At 38.4% G+C, this 12,077-nt stretch overlaps 1 protein-coding gene across 1 annotated transcript in view; it reads right to left on the reverse strand.

Moving 5' to 3' along the window:
- Positions 1 to 6,137, reverse strand: part of ptgs1.S (prostaglandin-endoperoxide synthase 1 S homeolog) — a 52,785-nt gene extending 46,648 nt beyond the window's left edge. The window contains 2 exon segments of the mRNA NM_001097920.1: positions 5,936 to 6,001; positions 6,090 to 6,137. Coding sequence (NP_001091389.1) covers positions 5,936 to 6,001; positions 6,090 to 6,096 — 73 coding nt within the window. The 5' untranslated portion in view covers positions 6,097 to 6,137.
- Between the last annotated feature and the right edge of the window lie 5,940 nt (positions 6,138 to 12,077).

The following is a 12,077-nucleotide window of genomic DNA, read 5'->3' on the forward strand; positions in this document are numbered from 1 at the left end:
TTAAGCTGAAAAATAGGAAAATAAAACACTGGATTTTTCCCTATTGCAAGATAAACTGCATTAACCCATTTCCCAGTGTTTCTCTTAATATATATTATATATATATATATATATATATATATATATATATATATATATATATATATATATATATATACACAAAAGCCATGAATATCTTGTAAATTATATCCTTATAAACGGTGAGTTCTGATGTCATCAGTTATAAACGGTGAGTTCTGATGTCATTTCTGTCACATGACTCACTGAAACCAGTGTATTATAATAAATAAAGTACCCCCAGTTGCAAAATATGAGCATATTAGAAGTTACCTCGGAGTTCCATGACCTGTATAAAACCACTTGTGTTTTTATATGGTCTTGAAACTCCCCGGTAACTTATAATATCCTTATAATTTACAAGAGGGGATACTTTATTCACTATATAATATATACATATAAAATTATTATACGACTATATGCCCACCTTTACTTCCCATTAGCTCTATGAATGCCACATCTATATTAAATGACAAAATTGAGATGATGAAGAAATATTATATATAGCCATAATCTCTACTATCCCAATGAATGTCCCAGTCTGTGGGCATTTCTCATAATTTCACAGAAATAGTAAGCCAGGTTCACTAAGCACCTTTAAAGACATTTAAAACTTCCCTTTCAGTTCTTTTGTCCATAAAGTAATTGTTTAGAAAGATTATGGTCTATTTAGCAGTCAGGAGCATTTTGGAAATTGTTCCTAATATGAAATATGTGGAGGCCTATCATTTTGTTTGCTGAGGTCTAGGCTGAGTTGCTTGCATTTTCCCATGATATCTATGGCAAACTGGAAATCTCTCTCTAAGGTGCAACCTTAAAGGGGTTGTTCACCTTTAAATTAACTTTTAGTTTGAAATAGAGAGTGATATTCCGAGACAATTTCTGTCGTTTTTCATTTTTTAATTATTTGTGTTTTTTGAGTTATTTCGCTTTTTATTCAGCACATCTCCTTGGTTTGCAAGTTCAGCAATCTGGTTGCTATGGTACACATTCTCCTTGCAACACTCCATTGTAATAAGAGATTAGAATATGAATAACAAAACATAGTAATAACAATACATTTGTAGCCTTATAGAGCATTTGTTTTTGTAGATGGGGTCAGTGACCCACCCATTAGAGAATGAAATGAAAGCCAATTGAAACTTTGCTTAAAATTCTAAAAAATTTATAACATACTAAAATTTTACTTAGAGAATAACCACCTCTTTAAATAAAGCAAACTTTACCTTACCTTAGCGCCGGACTAAACAACCAATTCCACCTGTGTTCAGTGCTTATGTGCAGCGTAATAAGAAAATCTGCAACAAATTGGTGTCTAAGCTGCAACATATTACTTTTAAATGACTACATAAGTGAGATCATGTAGATACTCTGCTATTTGAATACATTTAATTTAATCATCTGTAGTATAGGATAGGTATATGTATACTATGTATACTCCACTATATGTTATTTAGATTCAGGGAGCCTAATGGCTTATCTCTAATTATATAATATTATTTGCCAATGTCAAAATATAAGTATCCTACTCAACTGAATCATGAGAATAACTCTTGAAAACATCCTTCACAATTTTAGTGGAAGTGGAACAGAATGGGGCCCCTGCGGGATGACATCATTTGCAGTTTCCTCCCAGACCTGGGAAGTTGGACTATAATTGCTGCTTATTTATGTTCAGAGTTTTCTATGCTTTCAGCCCAGACAGTAATTGCTCCAAGTTCCACCCACACCTAAATTCTGAGTGGTGTCACCAAATTAACTTTTTTTTTCCCCATGTGTGCATATAAGTTAATTATAGGTATGGGACCAGAATGCTCAGGACCTGGGTTTTTTCGGATAACAGATGTCATGTTAACCCAATATTCTGGTTTTGCCTCCAATTAGGTTTTATTATATGTCAGTTGGGAGCAAGTACAAGCTACTGTTTTATTATTAGAGACAAAATGTAAATGATTTTTCAAATCATTTTTAAAAATTTACATTATCTGGATAACATGGAGTCTATAGGAGACTACCTTTCCATAATTCGGATAACTGATCCCATACCTGTACATTAGGAGAAACGTAAAACTTTAGAACTAACAAACTATAAATAGTTTTTTTCTTTATTTTTTTATTCCTCATTTTACTACTTTATTTTATTTCAGTAACACCAGAAGTTTGCTTATACATCAGTTTTCTATTGTTTCTGCTTCTGCCTGAGAAAAAGCAAACATATGTCAGCAATACTGCTGGCTACTGCTTAAAGAAAAACCCATGAACATTGCAGGTTTTATATATAAAAATATATTTCATAAAACAGCATATATATATTTATTATAAATGACATTGGACAATCCTATACCCAGACACTGCTATTTTCAGTTCAAGTATGGGATCTGTTACCCGGTAACCCAGAAAAGCTCCAAATTATTTTATTAAAATAATTCAGATTTTTTAAAATGTAATTTTTTTCTGGAATAATAAAACAGTACATTGTACTTGATTCCAACTAAGATAGAACTAATCCTTATTAGAGGCAAAACAATTCTAATTGGTTAAATTCATATTTAATTTCAAGTTGACAATGCATGGAGATCCCTATTACAGGAAGATCATTTATCTGGCAAACCCACGGGTCCTTGCAGGATCCGTCTCACGTAAGGCCTCCCCTTGAGTATGCAGTGCAGTTTTGGGCTCCAGTCCTTAATAAGTATAATAATGAGCCAGAGAGAGTGCAGAGATGTGCAACTACACTGGTTAAACGGAGACTGCTAAACTTGGGGTTGTTTTCTCTGGAGAAAAGACTCTTGCAATGGGAACAATATTACTTTTTACAATTATTTTAGAGGGTATTATAGACACATAGCAGGGGATCTTTTTTTCCATAAAAAACGAAAAATGTACCAGAGGCCACCCCCCATAGATTAGAGGAACAGAACTTCATAGCTTTCTGGATAATGCATTTCTAAATAACGGATCCCATACCTGCATGTATGTGTATATATATTTATTCCATAGGCTGCTGTCCTACCCAGGTTTTTCTTTTATCAGCCATTCTGTGTATGAGTCTCCTGATGTGTTTATTCGTACTAGGATTTGTTCCATCTCTCCTATTAACCAGGCTTTCACAGGTCATGAAGCATCTGTTCTGTTTAATATTACAAATCCCTCTAACATTTATTAATAAGAAGCAGCTTGCTACTTTGTCTCATTACAGTGATGAACTAGTTTTAGAATTTGTTTATGGAGCTTATTCAATTTTCAGCTCTACAGCTGACAACGGCTGTCTGAGAATTCTGGGAGAGGAGAGCAGCTTGGATAATTTTAAACTGTTGACAGCACTTTTATCTATAAGATTAACAATTACATTGAGTACACTATGCTACTATATACATAGTTACATACAGGGGTATAAATATAGAGGAAGCAGACCCTGTGGCTGCAGGGGGGCCATGAAGTATAAGGGCCCCATGAGGCCCTAATTCATATACAGTTTCAATAAATATTGGTAAAACAAGTCAATCTCTAAACATTTTGGAGGCCTGAAAAATAATTTGCTGTGGGGCCCAGTAATATCTAGTTACTCCACTGGTTACATAGCTAAGTTGGGTTGATAAAAGACCAAAGTCCATGAAGTTCAACCCCTCCAAATAATCCTCAGTATATATATATATATATATATATATATATATATATATATATATATATATATATATATATATATATATATATATATATATATATATATATATATATATTCACATATATAACTATATAGATTCCTATTTCTATACTAATGTACTCTAGATCTTAAGAAAACAGTAGAAAACTGCACATAGTACAGACCTACATCTGAAAAAGATCAACCATACTGAGCATATATGGCAGAAACTCAGAGATCCCATGGACAGTCATCAGTAAAAGATCCTTTATTACAAACACATCTCTAAGAGAAAGCTTTAGGTATTTCATGCTATAGTACACTCATATGGGTATATTTATCAAAGAGTGAAGTTAGAGATCGCCACAGTCCGCTAGATTGAAATTACGCCACTCTCATTAAATTTCTATGGGATTTTGAAAGACGTATTTATCAAATGATGAACTATCACTTTTTTTTTTAAAGGTAGATGAACTATTACTTTTACCCATTAATAAATAATCTTTCAAAAATCCCATAGAAATAAATGGAAAGTGGTGGAATTTCCCTCTAGAGGACTGTGGCGATCTCTAACTTAATTTTTTGATAAATATACCCTATTGCCTACTGCTATAGTTTAAAGCAATTTTAGTATTCAGCATTTTTAAATAAACCAAACAGGCGGCAACAAAGCCTGAAACCAAGTCTCCTCGTCTGAAAGTACATGTTTAGTGATGTTTTGCTGCAAAATGCTGTGAAACTCCACAACAGCTCCATTGACTTAAGGTGGCCATAGAAGTACAGATATTATCCTTTGAAACTAATTTTCGTACGATATTAGGTGTGTGTATGGTAGAAGACAAGCTGACCGATTTTGGCAGAAGATATCATTAGATATCATCATCGATCAGCCCAGGTGGTAAATTCTACCTGTATTTGACGATTCTGCACTGTTCTGGTCCTTTAAATACAGTTCACAGACCTTGTGCCAAATGTTTTCATTTTATTGAATAAAGTGCAAGCAAAGTACAGGTAAGGGATCCCTTATCCAAATTACGCAACGGATGTCTCCCATAAGCTCCATCCAAATTTTAAAAAAGTATTTCTTTTTTCTCTGTAATAATAAAACAGTACCCTGTACTTGATCCAAACTAAGATATAGTTAATCCTTACTGAAAGCAGAACCAACCTATTGGGTTTATTTAATGTTTACATGATTTTCTAGCAGACTTAAGGTATGAAGATCCAAATTACAGAAAGATCCGTTATCCAGGAAAACCCCAGTTCCCGAGCATTCTAGATAGCAGGTTCCATACCTGTACTGGAAATCCAGACATGAGTAAGTACTGGAACAACTGCCTTGATAAATTGTTACTGTCAGAGATCCCTTCCCATATTGCACCAACATAAACAAGTAACCTAAACCTATTGAATTGCATGCTAATCCAGGAAATGTCTTGCACATCAACCAGAAATTATGCAATTTGCTTCTTTATTGATATAGAAATCATCAGCAATTTATGCAATTCACCAGCGGACGCATTTACTTGTGGCACAAACTTCTTTTTATGGTTCCACAGTTACTATGGGTAAGAGAACATGGCAGATTGCACACTGCACTTGCTTTGTAAACAAGCCCTAGATATAAGTACCAATGTGTTTGGCTTTACAGTGTAGGATGCAAAGTCCTTATCTGCCTAACAGTAAGTAAAAAAATGTATAAAGCATAAAATTCAAGGAAAACAAAGCAAGCTGATCAAATCAGAAACTGCAATATGGAATAGATACCAGCATCTGTTTTTAACAGTAAGTTGCCTTTTCTATCCCTTGTTGTACAAAGGATTTAGAGTATTGTATTGCATTGTGCTGTTTTCAAAGCATTGTTATACAGTACTTTTCAGATGTGCGGTGTGCAAGTTACAACTTGAAGTTATCTAATATACTTTACAAGCATTCAACAAAGGCAAAAGAAGATAAAAGTACACCTCTATAAATAACTGAAATCAATGGAAGACTCTGAGAGCACCGCCTGGATTCTTTGCAGGGTGAAAAACTTCAGATATGACACTGCTGCAGGTCCCCCCACCCCAAGACATTTTCCTTAACAGGAGGATAAAAATATGCCTCTTCTCTGTGCCCTTTTTATGCATTCATTAAAGGTTTTTGTACTTTTTCCACGTGCAAGAAATTAAGGCAACTGAAATGTAGCATAAAATGAAAGAAAAAAATATAATTGAAAAAAAAGAGGACACTTACCTTTAGTTGAAACTTCCAGGGAATATGAACTGGTGACAATCATAAACAGCATAGTAAGACAGAGTCCTGAAATGTAGGCACATAGTTAAGAACATTTTGCTTCGCCTTACTTGTAATCTGAAGCCAGTCTGTCGGAGACTATGCACACACTTACCAGCCATATTGCCAAGTTTACTTATGGTTTCTTACAATGGAAAGCTGCTTTCTAACCTATTCACATTTTATAAAGAGCCCTAGAATGTTCCCCTCCCACACTTACAGGTCCTATCTGCAGCCAATAAGGATAACGGTTACAGAAATGTTTAGCCTGCAGCCGTGTTCACTGCAAGGGAAGTGCTGCCCAATGTTACTTAGTGAAAAAACGCCCAGACAAGTTAGAACACATTGTATATGCAAAGCCCATGGTAGGATTCCTATTTCCTGCCTTTTAAACTTAATCTGACACAGGGAAAAACTAGCAGTTGAAAGTTGGGAAATGTGGTTGCACAATGCTGGTGGAAAAATGGCAATGCATGATTTTCTCAACTGTGTTTATATTCTGCAAATATTGGCAGTGTTCACAGATTGGGTGAAAAAAATACACATCTAAAACCAATAACTAAAATGTTAGGGCTGATGTACTTTTTGTGGCAGAGGGATCTCCATCCCCCAAAGGCAGCACTGTAGGCTGTGAGCAGGGTCCTTCCCTCCCCCCCAGCCACCCTTTCAGGCAGCAGAAGAAAAGGTGAGGGAGCAGCAAGATGACAAGAAAATGAAGGGCAGGTGGGAATCTTTGTTTCCTGCTTACATTTGTTCCATAGCTCACTTGGTCAACATGAAAGAAATTAACTAAGATCCCTTTCTTGTTTTGAATGAAGAATGTGTTTTTAGATCTGGATAAAATGTATGTAGATTTACAGATGTCTACATTAATATGGGTTAGGAGTTGACACAGTTAGGGGGCAATTTTATTCACCTTTAGGCTAGGGCCAGACAATGCATATTGCTTGCAGTTGGAGAATCCACTGCCCGGCTGCTCCCCTTCTTTTTCGGTAGGCAGAGCGGATTTTCAGCAAGAAATGAAAAATGTTGCAAAATCTCAATGCTGTGCAGGCCTGCACCCAAGTGGAGACTATGCTTTCGGGTGCAGGCAGGAGCAGTGGAGCGGATTCTTCTATTGTTTGGCCCTAACCTAAGGCTCTTACACACAGGCGTGATTTTATGCATGCTTGGTATGCAGGTTTAAGGCCTTTTGATTCCATTCTATTCTTCGTGGTTGTACTCATGTGCATTAAGAGTTGCATTTTATTGCATTCACGTCAAGGCCAGAACTAGGGGTCAGGGCCTAGGCAACCCGGCTGGTCAGCCACCCTGCTCCCACGTGTGACTCCATCCGCAGCTGGCAGGACAGGGAACAGAGTTGAGGGTGACAGAGGGAAGGCAGAGAGACGGAAGGGAAGGGTAAGAGAGGGATGGAGGCGAAAAATGAAGAGGGCTGCAAAAATGCAATTAGGCGTAGGCAGGAGACAATTTGAGAGGTACCGACCTAGCACCCTCTATCGTTGCGCCCTAGGCAGGTGCCTCTTCTGCCTACCCCAAGGTTCAGTCCTGCTAGGGGTAGGCAGAAGAGACACCTACCTAGGGCGCAATGATAGGGGGCGCTGAGCAGGTATCTGTTAAAGTGTCTTCTGTCTACCCCAGTCTGTCTTCTGTGTGCTCGGGTGCAAGCCAGCTCGCAGGGCGGCCCTGATTTACATTTCATTGTGTGTGTTTATAAACAAGTATGAGACACATTATCCAGAATTGGGGAACTTGGGGTTTTCTGGATAATGGATTTTTCCATTGCATGAGAAATACAGTAGAACCTCAATTTTACATCCCCTGATTTCAAGTTTTCCCTCATTTTACATTGTTGTTTTGTGGTCCCACCTACAGTATATTTTATGCATAATACATTTTCCTGATTTTACACTATTTTATTCTGGTCCCCTCAAAAATTTAAAATAGGGGTTCTACTGTATTAGTATAAGAAGCAGAATTTTGAAGGAGGCATATAGGATAAATGTAAAAAACCCTAATTTTGTAGGCAATTATGAGTAATATATGGTGTTGCTTTTACATGGTGCTAAAAATTAATATTATCTTTAATATTATGTTTAAAAATAGCCCCTTTATTGGAGCTCCCCAAAATTCAGTAACAGTCAGTGTCTGTGTTCCAAATGAAGGGTGTGTGTGTCCTAACAGTCCCTACCTGAAGCACAGTAGGAGGGAGACAGCCAATCACAGCCCTGCAGTCACACAAGCACAGACAGGCTTCAATTCCCTTTCAGGTCGTGCTAGCTGCTGATTGGTTCCTATCCTACAGTGCAGTGAGCTGAGAGCCATCGGCTTCTCTGCACAGCCTGGGAATTCAGGAAACAGGAAGTGGAAGAGGATGGAGGGATTATTAGGGTTTTTGCAGAAATATTCAATTAACCAGCCTGAAACACTACATTTTTTTAAGCACAATTCTTCTATATCTAAATGAGTATAAGTCTCTGGTACATTTGCATACCTCCCAACATTTTGGAAGTAAAAAGAGGGACAAAAAAAGTTTTTGGGCACGCCCCTTTCTGTGGCCACCCCCCATAATTACCATGTTGATTTTACAAAATTTGGCAGGTAAGGAAAGTTTGAAAATATTTCTCCTTATCTAAACTGTTTTTTTGTGTCTCAAAATTGTTACAAAGTATCTTATTTGCACCTGTTAGCTGTTCTGTGCTCTCTGCTAAAAGCCAATTAAGTGAGAAACTTTGTTTCTTTTTCTGGCTGTTCAGTGCAGAGAAAATTGGGACTTTCCAGTACAAATGAGGGACTTTGGGTTGAGCTGACAAAAGAGGGTGTCAGGTATCAGGGCGAGTCTGAAGGTATAAGCCTCCCCCACACTTCCCACTGAGCTGCGCCCTGGGGGTTGGTACAGGACGGTCCCAGATAAGGAATAGCAGGAGTGCCGATGGAGCCCACAGAAAATAACAGTTTGTGAATAAGGACTCAGCACTTATTTGCAAACGAAGAGACGAAGTCAGGAACAAGCCGGGTCATACACTGTAGACAATCAGGCGTTAAAACGCACGCGCGCATCAGCACACACACCCGCGCCAACAACAGGCGCCGGCGCAGAGACACCGGCCGATTCAGAAGGAGACGTCAGCTCAACCCGGAGCTGTTCTGCTGATCCCTGACAGAGGGACTGTCCCTCCTAAAAAGGGACAATTGGGAGGTATGCATTCTTATTTTTTATACAAATTGTCTCCTTTAACATTTTCATATTCTACAGACCTCTGTCCACAGAGAGAAAAATATGAGTATTTGATATAATGTATATCAGCATAATGTCATTAATCCCATGAAGTACAGCACTCAAAATGTCATTATTATTATATATGTTTTGGGGTAAAAGCAAGTTGTTTTCTATGAAAAGCAAAATGTATCTGGCTGGTGATACAAACTTCTTTTACATTTTACTTGGTCAGTAGCAGTGTTTTCTGCTTAGTAGCTCTTGCTACAAATTTGATATACTGTAAAATATTTACATATTATTTGCAGTTAAAATATCTAATATGTTGTGCTTTGTAACATTCAACATTTTATTTATCATTATACTTTATTAATTGCCGCTGACATACAGTCATATGAAAAGTTTGGGAACCCTTCTTAATTCTTTGGAGTTTTGTTTATCATTGGCTGAGCTTTCAAAAGTAGCAACTTCCTTTTAATATATAACATGCCTTATGGAAACAGTAATATTTCAGCAGTGACAAAGTTTATTGGATTAACAGAAAATATGCAATATGCATCATAACAAAATTAGACAGGTGCATACATTTGGGCACCCCAACAGAGTTATTACATCAATACTTAGTTGAGCTTCCTTTTGCAAATCTAACAGCCTCTAGACGCCTCCTATAGCCTTTGATGAGTGTCTGGATTCTGGATGGCAGTATTTTGTTCATACAAAATCTCTCCAGTTCAGTTAAATTTGATGGCTGCCGAGCATGGACAGCCTGCTTCAAATAAGCACACAAATAAGTCACACAGCCCCACAGCATGATGGAACCTCCACCAAATTTGACAGTAGGTAGCAGGTGTTTTTCTTAAAATTCGGTGTTCTTCTTCTGCCATGCAAAGCAATTTTTGTTATGACCAAATAACTCAGTTTTTGTCTCATCAGTCCAAAACACTTTGTTCCAAAATGACTGTGGCCAAAATGATAGCTTTTTGTATCCTTCCCCTAAACCATGATACTGAACAATCTTTGTTTTCAGATCTTTTGAGAGTTGCTTTGAGGATCCCATGCTGTCACTCTTCAGAGGAGAGTCAAACAGAAGGACAACTTGCAAGTGGCCACCTTAAATACCTTTTCTCATGATTGGACATACCTGCCTATGAAGTTCAAGACTTAACGGGCTAATTTGGTGTTGCCAGTAATCAGTATTGATCAGTTAGATGCATTCAAATTAGCAAAATTACAAGGGTACCCACATTTTTGCACAGCCAGTTTTTCACATTTGATTTAAAACTGGCTGTGCAAAAAATACTTCTTCACTAAAAATCTTTGTTCAGAAACCCCCCCAGTACTCAGATGTTCCTGGGAAATGAAAGACATACCACTGTTATCTTCTTTGATGAAATTGGAAAAATTATTATGCAGGCTGAGAGGGGTTCCCAAACTTTTTCATATGACTGTATTCTGCAGTACATTCATATGTGTCTATTTCTGCCTAGAGGAATTTCAGTCGAATATCATTACTCATAAACAATGGTCATTTTATCAGCAGCCATTTAACCTTCCTGAATTTGTAAAGACAGAAAAAAACCCACAGTGCCTTGGGACAAGCCTGGGAAAAACAAATACTGTAAACTCCTAGCAGTGCTCTGGCTGGAACCCCAACATATAGCTGTAGATGAGATTAAAAGCATTCACACTGTATCAAAAATGATTTTGTCAGCAGCTTGAAATATTATTAAACATAGAAGCATAACATATGATGGCAGAAAAGTACCAGCTGGCCCTCTTTTTCACTTTTAAGTACTTAAGTCCAATTTTAAGTCCTTTCATATTCTGTTCTATGAACTTTTACATGTATCTATTGATATAATTCTCTTCAACAATGCAGGAAAACGAATCCGTGGAATTATTCCCATTGTTTCAAAGAAATGTTTTCTTACCTTCTGTTTCAGTTTTCCTCCCTCCAAAAGATATTTTGCCCTTTGGGGTCTGGTTAAGGCACCAGAAGTGCATCAAGTTTACAGTATATTATAGATGTATTTAAGGACAAGTAAAGCCCTATTCAACCTGGTGCTAAAATGTTATGCACTTCCCAGTGAATAGATGTCAAGGCCGCCGGGAGCATGAAGGGACGCGTCCGCTCCCGGCGGCGAAGAATCCAAGATGGCGGCGCCCAGTCGGCCCACGTGGGCGCTGGGACGCCAGCGCCGCAACGCCGACGCATGCGCAAACATGCCGGCGCAAGCACGCCGGCGCAAGCACGCCGGCGTAAGGACGCCAGTGACGTCACTATGGCGCCAAATTCAACTATAAAAGGGCACCCAGGACACCAGAAGGGCGCCCAAGAATAGGTTCTGCTACCCTGAACCTGGGTTTCCTGTTATCCTGTTATCCTGATTCCTGCTCCTGCCTTGGTTTTGACCCCTTGCCTGGACTCTTGTTATTTGATCCTGATCTGCCTGCCATTGAACTCTTGCCTGGACTTCGACCTTGTATTTTGCTTAACCCTTTGGATACCACGACCTTGCACCCTCAAGAGGGCTTCCTCCTTGATCCTGACTACCTCCCTGGAGGGAGCTCCCGGCTCCCTGATATTATTCTTGGGCCATGGATCCCACTGAGGAAGCTCAGCCAGATTTCGGCAGGGCCTTTCGAGGTCTGCATACTCGCATGAAGGCGTACGAAGCTCGGCAAAATTATGTTGGACACACGCTGGAGTAAATTCTAGAAAAATTATCTATGCTGACGCCGACTACTCCAACGCCGACAACGCCCACGCTAGTTGTTGCCGATATGGCTACACAGTCCTCCACTTCTGGTCCACGTATTCCTGCACCGCCTCTCTACAGTGGCGACCCTCAAGCCTGTCGTGGTTTTGTGAATCAGTGCCAGATT

This window comes from Xenopus laevis, chromosome 8S (genome assembly GCF_017654675.1).
Source record: "Xenopus laevis strain J_2021 chromosome 8S, Xenopus_laevis_v10.1, whole genome shotgun sequence".
Classification (NCBI taxonomy): domain Eukaryota; kingdom Metazoa; phylum Chordata; class Amphibia; order Anura; family Pipidae; genus Xenopus; species Xenopus laevis.